Source organism: Cervus elaphus, chromosome 5, assembly GCF_910594005.1.
Source record: "Cervus elaphus chromosome 5, mCerEla1.1, whole genome shotgun sequence".
Classification (NCBI taxonomy): domain Eukaryota; kingdom Metazoa; phylum Chordata; class Mammalia; order Artiodactyla; family Cervidae; genus Cervus; species Cervus elaphus.
In genome coordinates, this window is record NC_057819.1 from 85,614,893 (window position 1) to 85,640,439 (window position 25,547).

Consider the following 25,547-nt stretch of genomic DNA (forward strand, 5'->3'; position numbering starts at 1 on the left):
TATAATATGTATATATAATTTATATATTTATATTTATATATAATTTATATTATACAGTAATTATATAATTATATAGTAATATAATTATAATATATGAATATATTTTATATATTATAGTTCTATATAAATATAATTATAATTAATATATAATGTTTATTTATATGATATTTATAAAAATATTTATATATTTATATAAAATCATCAAATCCAGGATAGAGATTGAATATTACCAAAAATGAGTACCGATAAAAATGTTGTGGGAAACCAGAATGAAACATCTCAGTTGTTTACTGTTTTACATGTTGGACTTAAAATAGCCCACTGGAAAAAAAAATTCCATTTTAAACATAAAACCTGTTTTATGTTCATTTGACTTACTTTTCATTTCATTTTAGGTATAATGTGTTTGTCTTTCAGAGTTTTGTTTTAGGTAGTTTTTAGCAGTATAACTGGGAAATTAAAATATATCCTTAGAAGTTGCATTATCAGGATGAGCTAACTAACTGCCTAGAAGAGAAGACTGAGGTTTTATGATCTTGTTTGATTTGACTCTCAGTGGAGGAATCAGACATCATTGATCTGGAGAAACGCTATTGGTTGCTGAAGGCTCAATCCCGAACTGGACGATTCGATTTAGAGACATTTGGCCCATTGGTTTCACCACCAATTCGTCCATCTCTAAGTGAAGGTAGGAATCATTCTGTTTCTGTGATGTTCCTTGCTAAACACACATGAGACCATCTTTTATTTCTAACCAATACGTCTTAACTCTAAAAGACCATAATGTTATAGGTTTTCAGGTTTCTTGCAAATAGTTTGTTTGCTGGGGAGGAAAATTAAATTGGGAATTAAGATTATAGTCTTGAGCGTCCTGTTCTACTTATGTAACCTTGCATAAGTCAGTTTAGCTCTCTCATCTGTACGTATGTGCTAATTAGTCACTCAGTCATGTTCGACTCTTTGACCCCATGGACTGTAGCCCGCCAGGCTCCTCTGTCCATGGGATTCTCCAGGAAGAATACTGGTGTGGGTTACCATGCCATCCTCCAGGGAATCTTCCCAACCCAGGAACTGAACTAGGTTCTCTTGTGGCTCCTGCATTGGCAAGTAGGTTCTTTACCACTAGGGCCACCTGGGAAACCTCCCTCTCACCTGTATATTCTCATATATAAAATGTTTTGACCATGACAGTGGTTATGAAACTGTGCTCCTATGGGTGCCTCAGAAACTCACTCCTATAGTGCAGGAATTAGGGAGGTGGCCACTGAGCAGGCAAAGCTCTGGACTTCCACATACAGCCCCACCTCTGCCTCAGCTCGAGAACCTCCACAGTTTTTCTTTCACGTAAGAAGGTTCACTGGGGAAATTCCCTGACAGTCCAGCGGTTAGGACTCCTTGATTTCACTGCCAAGGGCCTGGGTTCAATTTCCGGTTGAGAAGTAGGGTCCTGTGTGTGGCACAGCAAAAATAAAAAAAGAAGAAGAAAAAGGTTCCACTGCTGTATCACTTCTTCCCTCACCTAAAAAAAGATTAGGAAACCACTGGACTGGACCATATCTACAGTTCCCACTTAGCCCTAAATTTTTCATTGCTATCACTTAAAAAGATGGAAATGTAAACAGTAGTTGTTGGGTGATATCACAAAAACCACATATGGAGTCTGAATATTTGGGTTTTTCTTCTGGTTCAGACCTTTTTAAACTTTCTTTTGGCAAGTCGTTTAACCCCTCCTTTAGTTTTGATTTTTCTACTCTTTAAACTGAGGGCACAGAAGTAGAGTCTTGTAGACTATCTGTATTCTTCACATTCCCAGTGTATTTCAGAAATACTTGATAGGGGAACCAGAACAGATAGGACATCACCTACTTCAGAAGTGCAGTTGTGTTTTAACCTTTTTAGAACTAGAGAGTGATAAGTCATTTTATTTGAAAACAAAATTATTTCATTTCTATGTTTTATAAAAAGTTTAAAAACCACAAGATTATATTATAAATGCCCTTTTATTTCTGAAGTTTAAGATATTTATAATATTAAGTAGCACAAAGAAGACTGCAATACAGAATTTCTTTCTCTTATACTGTATTATTTTTTTTTTGCCTCATGAAAGAGCTTAATGTAGCTTATAAATAACAGCACAGTATATCTTTGGTATGCAGTTCAACTTTTCTTCTTTTTTCCTTTTTCTTCTCATTATTTCCAAATAAGAATAGTTGTGGTCTCTGACTTTTTTTTTTTTTTTCAATTCTTAATTTTTTTAATTTGTTTTTATTTTTTTACATACTATAGTCATTTTTAGCTATAGGATTTGATATGAGATAAGAGATAGGCGGGCAAATAGAACCAAACACTAAATGATAGTAATGTATTTTCTGTTAAAAGAAAGTTAAGTTTTATAATTATATCAGGAAAAAAAAACTGAGACAATGGGAGCTACTGATAAACTTTTATTTTTAATTCAGTAGTTTATGGGGAAAAGTCATGCCTCCTTTCATAAACATGTCATTAACATTAGGAAATTTGTTGATTCTGATTTATATTGTCTTTTCCTATTTTATAGGTTTGTTTAATGCTTTTGATGAAAATCGTGACAATCACATAGATTTTAAGGAGATATCCTGTGGGTTATCAGCCTGTTGCAGAGGACCTTTGGCTGAAAGACAAAAATGTGAGTGTGTTAAACATTGTCACAAAATTTGCAAACGATACGGAGAAAAATATAAGCATTCATGCATGTAGAAATCATCTGTGGATTAAAGCTTAAATTTTCATTACTTTGGCAAATATCTATGTTGAAGTTCTAGTGAGGTCACTGTAAGGGTTTAGTCATCTTTTTTTTTTTTTTTTTTTTTTTTACTGTGGAGTGATTTGGAATCTTTGTCATTAGTAATGGGGTTGATTTTCCAGATGAAGGTGCAGTTCATGATAAATGAACTACATCGATCATGATATCTTTGAAAATGTTAAGCATTTAGAAAATATTTTCTGGTAGTCTGTATGGAAAATTTTGTGTCTTACATGACTTGAATTATAATTTATTTTCTCTCACTTCTATACATTAATATTAACAAAATGAAATTTATGATCAAAACACAATTTTATTAAATACTAAAATCTTTTAAACCTAGCTAAAAATGTTATGCCATAATTTATAAGCATTAGTATATTGCTTTAATAAATCTTAACCATATTTGAGAAAACATAACAGTTTACATTTAATTGGAATCTAATTCTAATATATTTACAAAAGTCATTATCTCTGTGTCTTTCAAAAATACAGTTTCACAAATGTTGCCTGTTTTGGCTATGCTACTTGTTAGATTTCTTTTTTCTTCTTTGATATGGTATACCATTATTCCAGCATGACTTTATGATAGATTATTTGTTTCCATTAAAGTTCAAATACTAAATAGGCTGACATCTTTGCTTCTCAGTTGGAGTTTACTATTGCCTTAAATTTTTTTTTAAATTGTTTTTTGCTAGTGCAAGTTAATAAGCTAGAGTGATTCATTTGATGTTAATTAGCAAATGTTAGTATTTCTGTTAGCCTGTTGTATATAAACAAAAAATTGAAGAGTTGAACTTGTTCTTTAGCAAAAAAAAAAAAATTTGAGTGTGCCTTTGATTACACTGGAGAGGGAATATCTTTGTATGGTTATCTCTCGCTATCAGCTGGGAGTTGGTTCTGGGGCCCCCCTCGGACACCAAAATCCACGAATACTCAATTTATTATATAAAATGGCATAGTGTTTGCATATAACCTATGTACATATTCTTATGTAACTTTAAATCATCTCTAGGTTACTTATAATACCTAACGCAATGTAAACAGTTGTAAATACAGTGTAGATGCTATGTAAATAGTTGCCAGTGTGTGGCAAATTCAAGTTTTACTCTTGGGAACTTTCTGAAGATTTTTTTTTTAATTTTTATATATTTTTGTTTTGTGGTTGAATCTGGGAATGTGGAACGCATGGGCATGGAGGGCCAAATGTACCAGCTTGTTGTTGATTCTTAATGTAGATGGAGTATTTTCAGCATTGTGAGAATCACCTGTGAAAGGATCAGTTTTTAAATATTGGAAAATAAAGGCCTGAATTACCACCTCAAAATCTGCAAGATAATGTATAGTAACTTGGATCTTATTAATATTTTTCAGTTTATAAGGAATTTAGCTCTAAATTTAGGGGAAGGATAGGGTTCTCCAGCCTGGCTAATGATTGGGAGAGAGAGACTTAGAAATGTGTGCAAGAAGCCCTACAAATTCAGAGGACTTCCATGACATAGTCCGCTCCAGATGAGAACTTAATCCAGGATATACTTGCTTGAGAAACTTAGTAATTTTACTAGGGCAGCTTCTAGTAATATGTATTGTACTTCAGAGTATAAAAGTGATTTCCCTCCAAAAGAGTTTCTTTTGTTTAGTTTGCTTCAAGGTGTTCGATGTTGACCGTGATGGAGTTCTCTCCAGGGTTGAACTGAGAAACATGGTGGTTGCACTCTTAGAGGTCTGGAAGGATAACCGCACCGATGATATCCCGGTAAATTCTGATTGTGTATACTTTTTGGTGCATGTAGACTTCACGCCAACAGGAAAACGGAGTGAATAAAATTTTTAAAGAGATCAAGAATAAAGGATTTGCTCTGACTTCTAGTTGCTCTATTATGCTACTCAAAATATCTGTAGTTAAAAGTACAAAATTGGGAAGAGAATTTGCCTTAGAAAATTTAATAAACTGAATGTATTGTAAATGTTTGACCAAAATACCATATACTTTTGTTATTGTTGTTTGGACGCTAAGTTGTGTTTGAAGTTGTGTTTGACTCTTTTGCAACCCCATGGACTGTAGTCTGGCTAGGCTTCTGTGTCCATAGGATTTCCCAGGCACCAATACTGGAGTGGGTTGTCATTTCCTTCTCCATACAGTCTTCCCAACCAAGGGACTGAACCCATGTCTTCTGCATTGGCAGGCAGATTCTTTACCTCTGAGCTACCAGGGAAGCCCAACATCATATACTTAGTCACTGACTAATAAAAATGATATCTGCTTTTTTCTAATTACTTCTTTGGGTTTCTGTTTTTACAGGAATTACACATGGATCTATGTGACATTGTAGAAGGCATATTGAATGCACATGACACCACAAAGGTGAGTCCAGCTGGGACTGATTTTTTTCTAAAAATGTCTCATACTTTGAATTGGTATATATAGCTTGAATATATATTTAAATCTCTTCCACATTGTCTCAACCAAATGTTTATTTGGACCAGTGGTTGCAGTCCCTCCAAGTTGTCTCTAAAGATAGCCCATTCCATATTTCCAATTTTAGTATATGTGCTGTCGAAGCAAGCACAGCCTATTCCATCTTTAAACAACTCCACTGAAGTGCTATATACATAAAAACATTTATATTTTATAAGGTAGGCATGTTATAAAAATTAAGTAAACACAGCCCTTGCCATCTACAGTTTATAATCTTTATTTCTCCCATTTTAATAAGTTATAGAAAGGCTAACCTTGTACTGAGCAAAGGAAATGCTGGAAAAATGAAAAGACATTGTATGATTCCATTTATATGAAGTTTGAGAATAGAGACAAAACCAGCAAATGGTAATAGGTGTATGACAGTGGTTTTGCAGATGAGTGATTAAACTGGGAAGGACCATAAGGAGATGATGGAAATGACTATCTTAATCTGGATACATACATTCTTTTACAAAATTTCTAAAGTAATATTGGTAAAGGTCTCTTCTGAGTTCTTTAATAGCACCCAGAATAACCATGTAATATAAATAAGCATGTACTTTACAAATAATAAATTCTTGAACTTAGTTTGACAACATTTATTAGTTAGGGATATTAATAATAGGTTTTCTCCTGTAGCTTGCTGTGATTTTCATACAGAATGTGTGAAAAATGTAATTTTTGGTACACTTTGAAACCAAAAAAATATTGCTTTACTCAAAAGAGTAACATTAAATTGTATTTTAGGGAAATGTAATATAGATACTCATTTTTTATTTTTATTAAGTTCTTTTCAATCTCTAAGAACTCTGATGAAATTGCTAGATATTTCTAAGAAGGAGGTCTTAGAAAATTGTTAGGATCAAAGCACGTAATCCAGAGTCTGTAAAAATGCTTTCAAAATTAGCAAATACTTCATTTTCCCTATCTGGGGCCTTTTGTAGGTTCCATAGGTAACCTTTGAACCAGAAGATGATGTGAGTTATTTCCCAGGTGTTGTTGAAGGAAGAAAATGGTTGGTGATAAATGATCCTCATTGCCATTGACTACTTTAACGAAGTTTGGTTACCTCTAAACTTATCCTGGCTGGCCTGTTTCTCAGATAAACAGATAGCACCTACCTTAAATTGTTGGATTTCTTTCAGACAAATAATCATTAGAAGTTTAATAAACCAGATTTTACTCAAATAAAAAATGAGGGCATTCTTAATATGAGATCTTTTAAAATACTGTTTCTCTTTCAGATGGGTCATCTTACTCTAGAAGACTATCAGATCTGGAGTGTGAAAAATGTTCTTGCCAATGAATTTTTGAATCTACTTTTCCAGGTATGTTTAAGGTAAATGACAGATACAGAGGGCAGTGGTACTAGTAGTTCTGCATCTTTTCCATTACGTAGTAGTTACTACATCTAAGCTACAAAACCATATATTATTTAAAAAACTACATTATCCTGTATACCACCTGAAAGATGGTGAGATAAAGCATGAGTGCCTACTGAAGTTTCTCAAAGTCATGAGAAGTTAGGAAAGTGGAATATAGCTGATTATCTTAAAATTCATGACAGAGCAGAATGTAGACACAGAATAATTTAAATTGTAAAAGCCATTATAATTGCTATTTTTCTTCAAAGACCCCTCCTAATAAGGCCATGGAACAGAGATGGTTCATAAATAGGCACCTGTAAATTTTTCACAAAATATTCAATCTTTCCAGTTAAGAGATTATCTTAGATGCAAAATTATTTCTTTTTTTTCCTAATTCTTTATAAGGTCCAAAAAAGATCAAAGGAGAAGGAAGAAAGAATAGCTGCTAGGAATGAGCAGCCAGATTTTAACTGTTTTCCCAGTTAACGTAGTTCTTTCACTCCCATTTTAAAAAATAGTTTATGGTTTCCATTTTTCATAGTTTTTCATAAATATGTAAGTTGACTTAATAGTGATATTTGAGATTCTCCGTATATTCCTTTCCTTGTAAAAGCACCCCTGTGAAAGTCAGAAAAGTTTGGTATCTTTGTCTTCATCATGATCTTCCATTATAAATAAAGAGGTCTATGACATAACTGTTAGAATAAATGGAAATTGAACTCTTCCTGATGGGTAATTACTAACTAATGTATATTTAAAGCATATGCAATCTGATACGCTCATAATACCCATTTAAATCACTCAGCTACTCCACTATCAGTTTTCAACAGGAATTTAAGTTGATGGCTTTGGAAAATAAAAAATGTACAAAAGTAATATAAATCACTGCTGTAAACAGAAATGACTTACTTGGTAATATAAATCACTATTGTAAACAGAAATGACTTACTTGGTAATATGAAAATTGATGAGCTTTTTTTTTAATCTCACTTAAAATAATATTCTCAAATTTTAAGTCATAATTAATTATATAAACATTTCGACCACTTGAGTTTGTATTTACATCATCCTGTAGCTCTCATGTAGCAGAGCATTTTGAATATTTGTATTGCCTTGACTGTTTTTTCATGCTTATCAGGGACTTGCAGTGACAGTATTTTCCTGTAATTCTAATTTATAAATAAGCATATGCTTGAGATTTGTTTCTGTATGTCAGTGTTTCCAGTATTATATTAAACAGTTGAAAGATTTTTTCATTGAGTACCCATTTACCCATCATCTAAGTTTTAACATTACATTTTACTGTGCTCACTTTATCCCATATTTAGACATGCTTTAAAAACTTTATGTTCACTTAATATATGTGTAAATAGATTGGCCTGAATTATCCAGATGGGTCCAGTCTAATCACACGAGTCCTTAGAAGTGGAAAACCTTTCCCAGCTATGGTCAGAGAAAAAGAGATGGCATTGGGAGCAGGGCTAGAGAGGTGCAGATCTGCTAGCTTTGAAGATAGAGAAAGAGCCATGAGCATAGGATTGTGGGTGAGCTTTAGACACGGGAAAACGGAAGGAAGCATATTCTTCCTTTGAGCTCCAGAAAGGAATACCACCCTGTTGCCATCTTGATTTTTATCCTGGAGAGATCTGTACCTTACTTTTGACCTGCATAACTGTAAGATAATAAATTTGTGTTGTTTTAAGCTATAAATTCTGTGATAATTTATTACAACAGTAATAAAAATCCAGTACAGAGGGAGATAACCCATATTTATAGATTGGAAGGCTCAATGTGTTAAAGGTGTCAGTTCCCCTTCAGTTGACTTAAAGATTTGTACACTCAAAATCAGAATCCCCAGAAGCTCATTGTTGTCACTGAGATTTTGTAGAACTTGACCAGAGGATTCTAAGTACACATGGAAGTATGAGGGTCAAAAACATAGCAAAGAAGAAATTCAGGAACAATGGATTTATATTACCAGATATTAAAACTTTTTATAAAATAGCAACAGTGTTACAACAATGTGATGTCTGCATAAAGTTAGATCAACCAGTGGAACAACATTGAGAGTTCTTACACAGACCACGTAGGTGTGATCACTTGATTTATAACAAAGAAGACATTGCACTGCAGATGAGAAAGAGTGGTCTTTTCAGTAAGTGGTACCAGATTAATTAGTATTCTTATGGGGAAAACTATGCATCATTATTCACCCCATTACATGAAAAATAATTTTAGACCCTGTTACACAATATTGTCAAGTAATTAGCCTCCAACTAATAAAAATAAATGGGAAAAAAAATAAAAAAATAAAATTTGCTTGTCCAGAAACAAAAAACAAACTGAAGTAAGTCAGAGAAAAACAAATATTGTGTATTAATGCATATATATAGAATCTAGAAAAATAGCACTGATGAAGCTATTTGCAGGGAAGCAATAGAGATGCAGATGTAGAGAACAGAATTGTGCCACAGCAGGGGAAGGAGAGGGCAGGATGAAGTGAGAAAGTAGCATTGACATATGTACACTGTCGGGTATAAAACAGATGACTGGTAGGAGGCTGCGGTATAGGACAGGGAGCCCTGCCTGGTCCTCTGTGATGACCTGTAAGGGTGGGTTGGGAGCGGGAAGGGAGGCTTAGGATGGAAGGGCTATCTATATCTATAATTATGACTGATTCGGGCTTCCCTAGTGGCTCAGACAGTGCAGAATCTGCCTGCGATGCAGGAGACGCAGGTTTGATCCCTGAGTCAGAAAGATTCCCTGAAGGAGGGAATGGCTACGCACTCCAGTATTCTTGCCTGGAGAATTCCATGGACAGAGGAGCCTGGTGGGCTATGGTCTGTGGGGCTGCAAAGAGACACCACTGAGCAACTAATGTGGCTGGTTCACACTGTTGTACAATGGAGGCCAGTGCAGCATTGTAAAGTAATTATCCTGCAGCTAAAAATAAATAAATTTTTTAAAAGTAATTTTAGGTAGATTATAAATCTAATAAATTTGGAAAGTAAAGAGTAAAGTGTCTAGAAAATAACATAGCTATTTTAATGACTTTGAGGTGGCAAAGAGTTCTTAAACGGCACAGAGAGTGCCAAGCACAAAGAAAAGTTTTAAGTTGGACTTCAGTAAAATCAAGAGTTTTTTTTTCAAGAGATGCCATTAAAAAAATGATAAGAATTTATTGCTTTACTTGTGTCCAGGAGAAGACTTGTGTATAGAGCATGTGTGTGCTAGTCACTCCGTCATGTTAGACTCTTTGACCCCCTGGACTATAGCCAGTTTCCTCTGTCCATGGAACTCTCCAGACAAGAATACCGGAGCGGGTTGCCATGCCCTTCTCCAGTGGAATCTTCCTGACCCAGGGATCAAACCAGTGTCTGTTACATCCCCTGCATTGGCAGGTGTGTTCTTTACCACCAGCGCCACCTGGGAAGCCCAGCTAGGGCATACAAAGAACAAAAATCAATGGGAAACAAGGCAGAAGCTTAATATTAAAATGTACAAAAAATGTGAATGGGTGCTTCACAAAAGAGAATATCCAAATAGCTAATAATTATGAAAGAGGGCTAACTTCTTTCGTCATAATGAAAATACATATTAAAATTGGACTTGGAATAGCATTAGACATCCACTAGAATGATTAGCCTTGAAGTGATAATGAAGCGTTGTTGAAGATAATAAGAAAGTGTAACTCTTTCACATTGCCAGAAGGAATATAAATTCTTACAAATATTGGCTGTTTTTATTTATACCCTATAGAAACTTGTATATCTGAGCACCAAAAGACGTAGAATAAGTTCTTATAATCACTTCTTATTACAGCCCCAAATAGAAAATGACCTAACTACCTATCAGCAATAAATACATAAAAGTAAAATGATGATACTTGCATACACATGGTTTAGTTTAAAGCAATAAAAATAAATATATTACTGCTACACACAACTGCATCAAGGAATCTTACATATGATGGAATGGAAAATACTGGACCAGAAAACTCAAAAGCAGACAAAAAGCAATCCATGGTGGTAGAATTCAGGGTAGTGAATACATCAAAGGTTGCTGTAGTGTCTGGGAAGGAACTCAAAGTGGAACTTTGGGGGAGGTAGCAATGTTCTGTTTCTTGCCTGGATGAAGGTCATGTGAAACTAACACAACATTATAAATCAACTATACTTCAATTTAAAAACCCTTTAAAAAATTGTCTCAACAATAAAAGAATGAACTATTGATAAATGGATGAATCTCATAAACCTAATTTGTGTATTGTTAAGTAAATTTTACCTCAAAAGGTAAACAAAATTATAAACAGGCAGGCTGATATATTTACAGGGAGCTGTACTAATATCTATAACTTACTTTGAAATTCATGCAAAAATTAAGATGGATTAATAGATGAATTGAGGGAAGGATAAATGAATTATAATAAAATGTTAATGTCAGAATTAGGTAATGAGTATGGGGTATTCAGTGTAAAATTCTTTAAACTTTTCTGTATTTTTGAAATTTTTCATGATAAAATGACAGGGGTGGGGGTGGGGAATCACTTCTTTTATAATGATTTAGAGAAGGCAAATAAATTGAGGAGAAAATGAGCCTTAAAAAGCATACTTAGGACTTCCGTGGTGGTCCAGTGGTTAAAAATTTGCCTGCCAGAAAAAAAAGAATCTGCCTGCCAGTGCAGGAGACACAGGTTCAATCCCTGGTCTGGGAAGATTCCACATGCCATGGAGCAGCTAAGCTTGTGGGCCACAGATACTGTTTCTGCATGCCACAACTACAACTACTGAAGCCCACGTACCCTAGAGGCCATGCTCTGCAACAAGAAAAGTCACCCACAATGAGAAGCTCATGGACTGCAAAAGAGAGTAGCTCTCGCTCACCGCAGCTAGAAAAAGCCCAGGCAGCAACAAAGACCCGGCATAGCCAAAAATAAAATAATAAATTCTCTTTTTAAAAGCATATTTAGCACTGGTAGCATTGATGTTCTTCTTAGAGCTGTTTAAGTTGAAATGCTACCTTTATCCTTCATTTCTGTTATCCGTTTCATCTCCCCTTTACCTTTCTACCCAAGTGCCGTAGTATGCTCTTCAGATTTCAGGAAAGGAGATAATATTCTCTGTGTGAGGTAATTAAGGTATATAGTATTAATGAACCATTCTAAAAAGTAGTTTTTTCCTTCCTTTTTTCTCTTTTTCTTCCTTTCTCTCTTTTTTCCCCCCAATCACAGAGATTTGGGAATTGCTTCCATTGAAATGATTTATTTCTTTAAAAAAAAAAAAACAAAATTTAAAGTTCAGATTTGCTCAAGTGGATCATTGGTAATTCATCAGCCAAAAGCTATTGTTAGTTTAGGTTCCCATCTAGAAGTGGATCTTATAGAGAATGTGAAATATTCTTATTCTATGGTTCAGTCATTGGCACCAGTGAAGTTTAATTTACCATTTTATCTCTAGGTATGTCACATAGTTCTGGGGTTAAGACCAGCTACTCCAGAAGAGGAAGGACAAATTATTAGGTAAGTTTATAGATACAGTCTGTGTATATTTTCATTAAATAGTTACAATTTCAGACATCTGAAATATATTGTTACTGGGTAACAGTATGTTTCCATGTTAATGTAATCTTTATGGTAGCACCCTGTTTCTCCAAATAAATCCCATAATGAAGTGTTTTTTTTTTTTTTTTTTGAAGTGTTTTTTTAAATGAGTTTCCTAACCAAGGGATTGGGTTAAGATATTTAAAGTGTAAGATGTTATGACTTGGTATATTGTATGTGTTCTGAAAGAATTCCCCCCTCTGTAAGGCACCCATCACCATCACGTATCTTATAATGAAAATTTGTACATTTTTATTAATCCCTCTCCTAGCTCCTGGCAGCCTCTTTTCTATTCTGTTTCTGAATTCAACTTTTTTTTGGATACCATGCAGTATTTGTCTTTCTCTGTCCAGCTTATTTCATTTAGAATAATACCCTCAAGCTTCATCTGTGTGTTTTTGTAAAGACATGATTTCCTATTTTGAAAGGCTGAATAAAATTCCATTTTATATATTCACAAACACCACATTTTCTTTATCCTTTCATCTATTTTTGGACACTTGGATTGTTTCCATACCTTGGCTATTGTGAATAATGTTGCAGTGAACATGAGAATAGAACTGTCTCTTCAAGATACTGAAGAGATCCGTATCAGGACACATCATCATTAGGTTGTCAAAAGCAGTAACAGCATTAAGATACCTATGTGTATCCTTCATAAAATTTAAAGGGCTAAAAGAAAAAAAAAAAAAAAACACTGTAGCCAAGAATTCTATATCCTGAAAAAATATTTCTTCAAGACTGATTTGGATTTTGAAATGAATTCTTATATGTGACTCTTAGAACAGAAGCAGTAAAAGAAAAAATAGGTAAATTTAGCTTCATCTAAATTAAAAGCTTGTTCTTCAAAGGGCATTGTCAAGAAACTGAAAAGAAAACCTACAGACTGAGACATAATGTTTGTAAATCATAGATCTGACAAGAATCAAGTAACTAGAATGTATAAAGAACTCCTACAATTCATCAACCAAAATATAACTCAGTTTTAAAACGGGCAAGGGACTTCAATACACATTTCTCCAGAGATGATATACACAAATAATATACACATGGTTATCCAGCAGTTGAAAAGATGCTCAAAATCATTTGTCATTAAGGAAATGCAACTCAAAACCACATGAAATTCCACTTTGTACCTACTAGGATGTTTGTAATTTTTAAGTGGAAAGTAAATTTCATGATGATGTAGAGAATTTGGGATTCTCATTGTGTCACTGGTAGAATTTGTAAAATGGTGTAACTGCTATAGAAAACAAGTTGGTATTTCCTCAAAATTGCAATTACCACATAACTCAGCAATTCCCTTCTAGGTATTTATCTAAAAAATTGAAAATAGGCACTAAAATACTTGTACCCAGATCTTCCTATTAGCACTGTTCACAATAGCCATAAGGTGGGAACAGCCCAAATATCAATCAGTAAGGTGAATGGATAAACAAAATGTATATATATGCCATGAAATATCACTCAGCCATAAAAAGAAATGATGTACTGATAGATGATATGACATGGATGAACCTCGCAAATGAAAGAACCTAGACACAAGAGGTGACGTATTATACGATTCCATTTATATGAAATATCCAAAATAGGTAAAACTAAACTATCAGTACAGAAAGCAGACTGGTGATTGTCAAGGGCTAGGGAAAAGGAGTAATAGAATATAACTGCTTAGCTGTGGTATATGAAATTGTTTTGGAGAAGTTTGCATAAGATAAAATTAACCGTTGTAAAGCATATATGACATTCAGTGGCATTTAGTACAGTCAGAATGTGCAGAGACCACCTTATGTTATATGAATTTCTTCTCAATAAGAATAGTGTTTTTAAAATCACATTGTGACACCACTTCACACCCACTAGATAGATTTGTGATAGAAAAGACAGAAAATAACAAGTGTTAGTGAGAATGTGGAGCAACTAGAACCGTCATACAATACTGATGGGAAAGTTAATGGTGTAGCCGCTTTGGAAAACAGTTTGCCAGTTGCACATTATCAAGTATTAGATAGATAAACAAAATATACACAAATACCCTATGGAATATTACTCAGTAATAATAATAATAAAAAAAAAAAGCACAAAGTAATAGTATCTGCTCCAACGTAGATGAACTTCAAAAACATCATGCTAAGTAAAAGAGATCCGATACAAGAGACCATGTGTTATAACATTCCATTTATTTATTTAAGTCCCTTGCCCATTTTAAAATTGTGCAATGGTCAGAAATGGCAGCCCACTTGAGTATTCTCGCCCAGGAAATCCCATGGACAGAGAATTCTGACTGGGATAATCCATGGGCTCCCGAAAGAGTCAGACACGGTTTAACAGCTCTATAGCAATATATCTGATATAGAAAGAACTCTTAAAAATCAAAGTTAAAAAAATACCAAAAAAAAAGTATATAGAAAAAAGAGCAAAAGACATGAATAAACAATTCACAAAAAAGCTATATAATGGCCCATTGTCATATGAAAGGATCAAATTGACTTTATAATAAGAGAAGCACAAACTAAAGCTACCCTGAGACATCATTTGTCTCTTTTGCAGATTGACAAAAAATAATTTTGACAAGCCACTCTGATGGCAGTACTGGGAGAACAGGCATTGTTACACCCTGCTATCAGGAGTGTGTGACTCAGACAAGTAAAGAATCCACTTGCAATCCAGGAGATCTGAGTTATATCCCTGGGAAGATCCCCTAGAGAAGGGAATGGCTATCCACTCCCATTATTTTTGCCTGGAGAATTCCATGGATAGAGGAGCCTGGTGTGGGCCACAGTCCATGGGGTTGCAAAGAGTCAGGCAGGGACTTCCCTGGTGGTCCAGTGGCTAAGACTCCATGCTCCCAGTGCAGGGGACCTGGGTTCAATCCCTGGTCAGGGAACTAGATCCCACATGCCACAACTAAAGAGTTTGTATGCCGCAAGTAAAGACCTGGTGCAAATAAATAAATAAATATTAAAAAAAAAAAAAAAAAAGAGTCAGGCATAACTGTGTGACTTTTTAAGAGATAGAAGATAAACTAGTGGTGTCATGAGGCTGAGGGCAGTAATTTGACTAAAAAAATGACTAAAAATAAAGCATAAAGATGTCTTCTGGGGGTATCTGAAATAGTCTAAAATCGGATTGTGGTAATGGTTGTACATGTCTGTAAATTTACCAAAATCATTGAGTTCTACACTTAATTCAGATAACTTGTTATTAAATTATTCTTCGGTGAAGTTGTTTTTGAAACATCAGTTGGAGTCTTAATAGTGGTATTATGACTCCTGAAATTAGATTATCAGTGTTTCACTAATTTAATATGTGGCCATTTTCCAAATATATCTGTTTCATGCTTTTCCTTTGAAAAGTTTCTAATGATAATTTATGGGTGTATGGTCATCTGTTTTACACACCATTTGATATGCTGAATTTCTTTTGTATGTAGAGGATGGTTAGAACGAGAGAGCAGATATGGTCTGCAGCCAGGACACAATTGGTTTATCATCTCTATGCAGTGGTGGCAGCAGTGGAAAGAATATGTCAAATATGTAAGTAAGATTCCTATTTATCTACATTTAAAATAAGATTTTTAGCTCCATCAGACTTTGTGTGACTACTGGACAGTAATAAAATGCTCCAACCTAGAAAAAGATTTGAAGGTGAAACAAATGAATACCTATATGATGCTTGCTAAGGACCAACCTGCTTTTCTAAAAAGCAAGTTCCAGAGCAAGTAATAGATTCACTAAGAAATCAAGTACTATATACTTAGTATTTATAGCACATTATGAAAACAGAAGTAGGAGACTGTAATTCTCACTTGGACAGTGGTTAGCAATTCTGATTGCACAGCAGAATCACATAGAAAGCTTTAAAAAAAAAAAATTCCTGAGCAAATAAATTTATAAAACATAATTGGAGAAAGGGATTGAATTAATTTAAGTCATTTTTGTATACTGAAAATTTTCTTTTGAATTCTAATTTAAATGGAATGCATTTTGTCGGTATGAACGCTGTCAGAAAAGCTGTGAGAAGATCAATATTATCTTTAATGAATTGCCAAGAAGTCAACAAACTGAAGTCCAAACATATGATTAATAATTTAAATACTCAGGCCTAATACACAGGCCATAGGTCAGTGTGATTCTGTTGTTCTGTTGTTGATACAATTATGACTTCTTTAGTTAATAGTTGAATTTAAAATACTGATGGCTCCAAATCCATACTTAATGTAGATTGCCAGTTTTTAATCATTTGTATACTGTGATCACCATTTTTTTGCCATATAATTTCCATACTATTATTTTCTTAGTTACATTTATATAAATAACTTTATCATTTTTATGTAAATAAATATATCTTATTTTAATATCTTATTTTAAATCTTATTTATGTCACTATCTTAAATAGAAAATCAGTGTCACATTCCAGAAATAGAAGATCAAAATAAAACTAAATTTAATGGAAACAAAATATATTAAATTCCAAGTAGTGTTGCCTTTTGAAGACTAATACTGAGGCCTGTTCTCTGTTAAAAAGAGAAATTACCAAGTATTAGATTGGCGTATCAGGTATTCAGTTAGCACATTAACACCAAACTGAGACCCTTTCCTCAAAGTAATCAAAGGACTGGAAGAGGATTGATTAGGGAATAATTTTTTCACTGTGAAGTAGAGTTATTTAAAACCCAACATAGGAGGTCGGAAAAAAGGGAGAAGAAACCGGCACCGTCTCTGCAGCGGCAACAGAAGCAGCAATTGTTTGAGCGAAAAAAGAAGCGAGGGAGGGAAGGAAAAGACCAGAAAGGGGCACGACGCACAAGTGTCTGTAGGGGTGAAGGCAGCAGAGACCAGTGATTTGGGGGGGACAGCTACAAAAGAAACTGTCACTGGGAGCGCTGCGGCTCGGGAGGAAGCGGTGCTACCCGGCTAGGCTCCTGGGCACAGCTGGCTGGCGGCCGCTGCCCTATCGGCGGCACAGGCTGGGGGCACAGGCCAGGGGACTGCGAGAGGTTGGCGAAGTGGCACAGGGCGCCGAAGCCGTTGAGCTCTCGCCGAGGGCGGAACTGGCTGCGCCCTGGAATTGTGGCGACTCGCAAAACTCAGAGCTTGGCCTGAGACTTCCTAGGACCCTCCCGATCTCTGGAGCCCTCAGAAAACCAGGAAAGGAAGGAAAAGAAGCGGCGGTCGCTCAATGAGCTTCTACATTAGGAAGTCTGAACTGGCTCGGTTGTAGGCGGGAAGTTACCGGTGGGCTGCCCCGTGCAGCCGCGATGCTGCAGCGCGCTGCCTCAGCAGCCGGGGCTCCATAGACACTTCCCGCATCTCTCTCCCCCTTCCTCACGCTGCTGGGCGTCCCAGGACCCGGTGGGGCCGGCATGACCGGCTTGCCGGGGGCCCGCCGCGCGCCCGGCCGTCTCCGGAGACGCGCGCCGAGCCTGGCTCCCACGGCCTCTCAGGCTCGGCAGGGCTGCGGTAGCCCGGCGGGCGGGCTCCGAAGCCCTCCCGCGCGGGGTTAGCCCGCAGCTCGGCCTGGACGCGGATTAAGACTCATCCGGAGAATCGGAGTCCACGGAGGAGTCGTTACGACCTGTAACTTGAGGGCCACGGAACTGCTACTCTCATTTGATTTTGGCGATCATCTTTAACCCCCGGAGCACATCAGCATCCAGCCACCGAGGCGCTCTCCCTGCAGCGGAGGACTCAGAACTACCCCTTCGGCGAGACGGATGGAGACCGAGCCCCTCCGAGGACCTGCCCCTGCGGTACTGGCTCGCGCGGCTCAAGTCACTGCTGTGAACAAGGGACCCTAAAGAATGGCCGAGCCTTGGGGGAACGAGTTGGCGTCCGCAGCTGCCAGGGGGGACCTAGAGCAACTTACTAGTTTGTTGCAAAATAATGTAAACGTCAATGCACAAAATGGATTTGGAAGGACTGCGCTGCAGGTTATGAAACTTGGAAATCCGGAGATTGCCAGGAGACTACTACTTAGAGGTGCTAATCCCGATTTGAAAGACCGAACTGGTTTCGCTGTCATTCACGATGCGGCCAGAGCAGGTTTCCTGGACACTTTACAGACTTTGCTGGAGTTTCAAGCTGATGTTAACATCGAGGATAATGAAGGGAACCTGCCCTTGCACTTGGCTGCCAAAGAAGGCCACCTCCCCGTGGTGGAGTTCCTTGTGAAGCATACGGCCTGCAAAGTGGGGCATCGGAACCATCAGGGGGACACCGCCTGCGACTTGGCCAGGCTCTACCGGAGAAACGAGGTCGTTAGCCTGATGGAGGGAAACCGGGCGGAGGGAGCTGCGAATCTGCAATGAATGTGGGGAGGGCTCTCCCACACTGTCTTCTGTTTTGTCAGTTAATTGATTGGCTGTCCTATTTTAATATCGTTTGTTAAAATTCTGTTTTGTCATATTTTAAGCAGCTAGTTAAAGCCTCTGAAACTGCTAAGTGGAAATCTTACTATAGTTTTATGAATATATTTAAGCAACATCTCTTTCACCTGCAAAACCGAGTTCTAACATGTAATTGCAAAAGCTTTGGCTTTCTTCTGAATATTTTATCTTTCCCTGACTTTTCTCCTTGCCACTCCCTTTGCCAGTCTCAATACCCAACTTGGAGACTTTGTTTTTAAAATGGTTTGTCCTGATGCTTCTTTTGCCTGATTAAAACACATTTTCAAAACAAACAAAAAAAAAACCCAACATAATCTGCTACCTTTCATATATTTTAAGAAAGTTAATAATTAATAGAAGATACTAACATTTGGATCTGTAATAAAGAATATGAATCTGTGTGCTTCTGAATTATTTGAAGTTTTAACAATAAAGCTATATAACTTTTTTAGTTCAATAAAGTTGATTGGTATGTGGAAAGAAATCTAGGTTTTATTCTCATTCTTCTTGCCACTCTTGATTAAATCAGTGTAATTTTTTCAGAACTGGCTTTTGAAGAATCTACGAATTGATAGTGTTCACCTGGCTTACAGATCAAAGAGGCAAAAAACATCTAATAAAATATTGATAAAATGTCTCCTTGTTTTGGCTAAAATTAGGGCTTCCCTTGTGGCTCAGATGATAAAGCATCTGCCTGCAATGCGGGAGACCTGGGTTCAGTCCCTGGGTTGGGAAGATCCTCTGGAGAAGGAAATGGCAACCCACCCCAGTACTCTTGCCTGGAAAATTCCATGCACAGAGGAGCCTGGTAGGCTACAGTCCATGGGATCACAAAGAGTCAGACACCATTGAGCAACTTCACAGGGATGCTGTAATTACATTAAAAGAATCTAAAGTTTCCACTGTGCTATTGCTATGCTGTGACTTGGAGTTTATGTTTTAAATTTGATGTTTTTCTTAAGTTTCTGTTAGTTACTTTCTAAGTGGTGCCTTCAAGACCCCCATCCATTCATCAGTTTCATCTACTAAAATTTATGTCACTGTTTACTGAATACCACTTGAGTTCCTGTAGCCATGCTATCTGTCTCAGATGCCTCTGGGACCTTGTTACTGTTTAGCACCTTTAGTCTTCCTAATTACCTTTACTTAAAAATATCCTGATCTTTTAAAACCACTCACAGATACATGTTCTCATAGCACCTTCCCTTCTGCTCCTCCTCAGTCTTCATTCTCTGTTTTTCTGTGTGTTTTTTGTTTGCTGATTTTTCTGTTTTCCCCTCACAAATAAGCTTAGTAGAAAATAGTTCTGTGCTAGCTGCCTCTGCTTCTAGGACTCTGTGTGTATGTTTAGTCACTCATACGTGTCTGGCTCTTTTTGACCCTATGTACTGTATGTAGTCAGCCAGCCTCCTCGTCCATGATATGTTTCAGGCAAGGATAATGGAGTGGGTTGCCATTTTCCTCCTCCAGGGCATCTTCCCAACCAACGGAGGGATTGACTCTGCATCTCCTGCATTGGCAGGCAGATTCTTTACCATTAGTGCCACCTGGGAAGCTACCTCTCCTGATTTTTCCCTGGTCATTCAGACTCAGTATCCTTCCTAGATTCTTCTGCCACCTATCCTGTAAATACTGTTCTCTCCTTATTCTACATATGCCATATTCTTGTGTTTGCAGAAATGTATATAGTCCCCAATCTGTATCTCATCTCTTTCTCTGTCCTGAGCACTAGACTCAAATGTCCACAGAATCTCAAGCCAAAATAAGCTCATTCCCAAAACTATCCTATTCAGTTATACACCTTATCTTATGAAGATGTCAACTCCCATCTAGTCATCTAAGTCAGCATCTCATGTTCTACTTTGGAATTAACTGTGCCCTTCTTTCATACACAATTAATTGCCACTTTTTTTTTTTTTTGTCTCCTAAATTCATGCTCTCTCTCCATCTTCTTACTTCTGGTTCTAGCTTTATGGTTGAGTACCTCAGTGTCTCTTGTCTAAATTACTATAGAAGTCTTCCAACTTGTGTCTCAGTTTTCACTTTCTGCCTGCTTTTTGCACACTATAGAGTTATTTTTAAAACAAAAACTGGATTATACTATCCCCTGTTTAGAAGCCTCTCACAGAAAAATCCTGTCAATATAATGTTAAGTGAAAGAAAAAGAAGCAATATGCTGTATTTAAAATGTGTTTTCTAACAACAACCAGAATGATAGTTCACGTTTACTAAATGCCAGGCAATTTACATGTGTCACTCATGTAATCTTCGTATAACTCTGAGATACTAATATCCTAGTTTTTACCCATAAAGAAACTGAGGCTTGTAAGTTTATGAAAGGCTGCATAGCTGGTAAGTCAGTACCCTGCCCTTAATTCTAACCGTATTCCCTACATTTATCTTTTATAAATATGTGTATATGTTCAGTCACAAAAAATAAAGGAAACACATCAAAATGTCAGCTATAGTTAATGCTAAATGATGGAATCTGAGTACTTGTGATGTTTAGTTTCTTCATGTTTTTCTATATTTTCTATAATAATAATGTAATATTTAATAATAAAAGAATAAATATTATTTAGCTTTTTAATATCAATAAAAACCTTCCATGATTTTCAACTTCCAACAGAATAAATTCTAAATTACTTTATGTGGCACAGTGTCGCTTGCAGTCTGTTCCCATTCTTCCTTACCAGTTTTGCTTATATACACTATTCTTCTTTGAAGAAATTAAAACTCAGTTATACATTCAAATGTTTTAAGTGCCATAGCCAGCCACAGGAGAATTAGAAACAGTAGACAGTTGGGGGATTCATTTTTGAAGGCTGCATAATTGTCAGATTATTGAATTTTACCTCTTAATATCTGACTGCATGATTTTTAGGATGCCAGCCCTGTTGTGATTGAGCCATCATCTGTGCTAAATGGAGGGAAGTATTCCTTTGGAACAACAGCACATCCTATAGAGCAGAGTGAAGATAGAATTGGGGGAGGCAGCCCAAGTTACGTGAACACCGCTGAAGAAAAATTTTCAGACAATGTTTCTAGTGCATCTGAAGCCTCAGAAACTGCTGGCAGTGGTAAGTATGACTTATTTTCTGTGAGGTTTAGGCAGGGTCATTTCTTAAAGTGGTACAGTTTGTCAGAGAGTATGCTTGGTGATATATTCGCATCAGGCTTCCATTCACAGAAACAGGTTTTGAATTAAATAGTCAATTAACAGATTCTTAAATATATTAGCAGCTTTACAAAGAGGAACTCGTCTATGTTCTATGTCATTAATCTCCCAATTTGAAAATATTTTCACAGTTTTCATTGATTAGGTCAGTCTTTCCATATTGTTATTAAATCATTCTGTCAATAAATTTAGTTTAGAGAAGCCATTTTTGAAGAAAATCTAAACTTTTATCTCCAGAACTCTAACCATAGCACACCTTCATTGGATCAAATGCATCCTCATGTCAGATTCAGATATTCCAGGCTGGAATTTGGGAGTTATTTTGTCAACATATTTAGAAAGAATTGATAATGTTGCCCATAATCCCCTTCGGTTGTTGATACCTACCTAAAACTTAGTAGTTTTACACTTATGTGGAAGGTGCTTTGCTATATTTTGGCCCAAATGAATTTAGTTGATTCCTGTTATTCTGCTGGTACAGTTGCAGGACTCTCAATCTTACTCTGTTGTTTCATCTTGGAGATTTTTCTTCTCCTTTTCTGTGGAGCAAGAAGGCAAATTGAACAGAGCTAGCATTTTCTCTGCAGAACTCCTTGTAGAATCTCAGTTCAGTTCAGTCTCTCAGTCGTGTCTGACTCTTTGCAATCCCATGGACTGCAGCATGCCAGGCTTCCTTGTCCATCACCAACCCCCAGAGCTTGCTCAAGTTCATGTCCATGGAGTCGGTGATGCCATCCAACCATCTTATCCTCTGTCGTCCCCTTCTCCTCTTGCCTCCAGTCTTTCCCAGCATCAGGGTCATTTCCAATGAGACAGTTCTTTGGATCAGATGGCCAAAGTATTGGAGCTTCAGCTTCAGCTTGAGTCCTTCCAACAAATATTCAGGACTGATTTCCTTTAGGATTGACTGGTTTGATCTCCTTGTCATCCAAGGGTCTCTCAAGAGTTTTCTCCACACCACAGTTCAAAAGCATCAATTCTTCACTTCAAAGGCATCAATTTCCCCATCTGATGTTATTACAGAGATCACTCAACAGTCCTAAAAGTGCTGTCTTTGATCAGCTTTTCACTGTTTCTTGACCCTCCCTCAGGTCCTTTTTGATATATGCTCAGTTTGCACACAGCTCAGCTCTGTGCTGTCCACATGCTGAGCAGCACCACAAGTAGGTTAAAAGTGGTTGATGACTAGAATGTTTACCAGTGATTAACATATGGTTGAGAGTTGAAATACCTTAAGATACCATTCAGGTTCACAACGCTTAAGTCATTATCAATCATTTTCCTGTATGTATTTTTCTGTTGTAACATCCATGCCTTCCTTTCAAATAGATTTATTGGGGAACAGTTTCTTCTGTCCTAGCATTCTCCATTCTCCTGTTGGCGTTCTTGTTTTAGCTCCTGCTCTTTGGTTTAGAGACTTGTTATCACCCTTATCTACTAAGAACCTTTGCGGGCAGAAGAGAATTAAGGAAAGATATGGGAGAGTCCAGCTACTTGGCCATATTTCTTCCTTTCCTATCAGAGGACATAGAATTCTTGTGAATTATTAGATATTCTAGGAGTCTGGCCAAATGTTCATTTGATTTTCCAAAAAAAAATACCTCTGTGTCTTCTACACAATTAGAGAATCTAACACTGGACTGACATGTCCACAGAATAATAGCATTAACGTAATACATGGACTTTGAGTTCATATCTTCGAGACTATTTTATGTATAGTAAAACAGAGCTTCCATCTTCTTGGTCCTTACAGGCTTGCTGTATTCTCCCACACCAGGAACAGATATGTGCTTTGCTCGACAACATAACACTTCTGACAATAACAATCAGTGTTTACTAGGAGCCAATGGGAATATTTTGTTGCACCTCAATCCTCAGAAGCCAGGGGCTATTGATAACCAGCCACTAGTTACTCAAGAACCAGTAAAGGTAAGTAATTGGACATCTCTTTCAAGTTGCTAATAAATTTCATTCTAAAAATTTCAGCACAAAGAAAATGTTTGTGACTCATTTTATTAACCTGTTGTAGATAGAAATGTTTCTGTGAGAATATTTTATGACTTACTACTTACATAGCCTCAGTTTAGTGATCCTTAGAAATGTTATTTTTCTTACTTAGAACAGCTACTATGAAAATGTAGTTTCACATGTATGTGAAAAAAGCTTTTTTAAAAAATGATAATACTTTTTACTGTTGTAAAGAAGTCTATGAAAGCTATCCTTAATATTTTCAAATGTTTCAGTGATTTTCTTTCAAATAATTTACCTTGAGTTTCCTTTCTTAAATAGTTTATTTTGAAAGTTCAAAATAAAAACCTTTTAGAAAATTCTTTTTTTTTTCTAGTAATGTGAAACTGAGTAGTGACATTTGCTTATTTTCCTGTGTCTAGGTTTTGTTAAAACACAAGAGACTAATTTTAAAAATACATTGGGGGAATTCCCTGACAGTCCAGTGGTTAGGACTCCGAGCTTTCACTGCTGTGGGCCTGGGTTCCATCCCTGGTCAGGAAACTAAGATCCCACAAGCCAAGAGGTGGGGCCAAAAAAAAAAGTCAACATTTACATTCCATTCTTTCTAAGGCTACATCATTAACACTAGAAGGAGGACGATTAAAACGAACCCCACAGCTGATCCATGGAAGAGATTATGAGATGGTCCCAGAACCTGTATGGAGAGCACTTTATCATTGGTATGGAGCAAACCTGGCCCTACCTAGACCTGTAAGTACAGCCAATATTGTCTTATATAAGAAGCATTTATAATAGGGTCTTCTATTAATTCACTATATGAACCTCACTATCCACAAATTAGTTCTTAACCATGATAGAGCATTCAATACCTGTTCAAATTAGTTGAATAAATTTTAGGTTCTTTTATTTTCATTCATTCACTTACTCATACATTTATTGAGCACTGTACTAGGTACTAACCACAAAATGATATTCCTTTGGGAATGGGCAACTTCTATAAAATGAAGGAAATAATCACTGGACTAAATAGAGTCAAGGAATTATGAAGCTAGGCAATTAAATAAGTCATCCACATAAACACAGACATTAAGATAATGCAGAACTTAGACTGGAGCAGAAGTCTGAGAGTCAGTGCCAAGAAGTTCAGTGAAAAAAGAGAAGTGGTACAGATATTATTTCTAAAACTGTTATTCCCCTTAGCCACACAGACATCCACTTAGCTGTTGTGGATTTTTGTGGTTTGTCTTTCTGAAGGAGGGACGTAACAAGATCATAATAGATGATAATAAGAATTCAAAGCTGGTGAATTCTGATTGTGACCATTAATAGAATGAGTCATTTAGAGCATAAGTAAAATGCTCTGAAGTAATTTAAAGGGCTTGGAGTGTGTAATATCAAAATATTAGTTAACTCTATAGCATCATTTATTTTGCTTATACAGTAAACAGCAGTATTCATTGCCTTGAATACTCTTCACATTATTGATGCAGCAAAATACTTCATAAGATTCTTTTGCTAACAAAAGACTCTCCCTTATATAATGTCCAAACTAGAACTTTTTTATACCAGGAAGGTTTTACATAGATAAGATATAGTAAGTTAGATCACTTCCAAAAAGAGTAAAACTCTGCTGTATATCCATAGTCTATAATTTTAATAATGATTTTGTTATTAATAATTGTACTTACAAAAATTATGTTTAAATCTTAATCAGGAATTTAGGGTATGTATTTGTTGGCTCCAAAAGGTTTTTACTATATTTGTCAACAGAACTCCTAGTTAGTTAAATGTAAATATGAAT

At 36.3% G+C, this 25,547-nt stretch overlaps 2 protein-coding genes across 4 annotated transcripts in view; both read left to right on the plus strand.

Moving 5' to 3' along the window:
* USP32 (ubiquitin specific peptidase 32) overlaps nt 1-25,547 on the plus strand; it is a 195,589-nt gene that overhangs the window by 132,520 nt on the left and 37,522 nt on the right. For all 3 annotated transcript variants that reach the window (XM_043902914.1, XM_043902912.1, XM_043902913.1), the window contains exons 6-15: nt 557-688; nt 2,558-2,665; nt 4,423-4,538; nt 5,085-5,147; nt 6,488-6,571; nt 12,067-12,128; nt 15,643-15,745; nt 21,482-21,677; nt 23,529-23,704; nt 24,356-24,496. In XM_043902914.1, the coding sequence (XP_043758849.1) occupies nt 557-688; nt 2,558-2,665; nt 4,423-4,538; nt 5,085-5,147; nt 6,488-6,571; nt 12,067-12,128; nt 15,643-15,745; nt 21,482-21,677; nt 23,529-23,704; nt 24,356-24,496 (1,181 nt within the window). The remainder of the gene's footprint in view (nt 1-556; nt 689-2,557; nt 2,666-4,422; nt 4,539-5,084; nt 5,148-6,487; nt 6,572-12,066; nt 12,129-15,642; nt 15,746-21,481; nt 21,678-23,528; nt 23,705-24,355; nt 24,497-25,547) is intronic.
* LOC122694334 (cyclin-dependent kinase 4 inhibitor C) lies at nt 16,900-18,888 on the plus strand. The gene has a single exon (XM_043902948.1). The coding sequence runs from the start codon at nt 18,013-18,015 to the stop codon at nt 18,517-18,519; it is 507 nt and encodes a 168-aa protein (XP_043758883.1). The 5' UTR covers nt 16,900-18,012; the 3' UTR covers nt 18,520-18,888.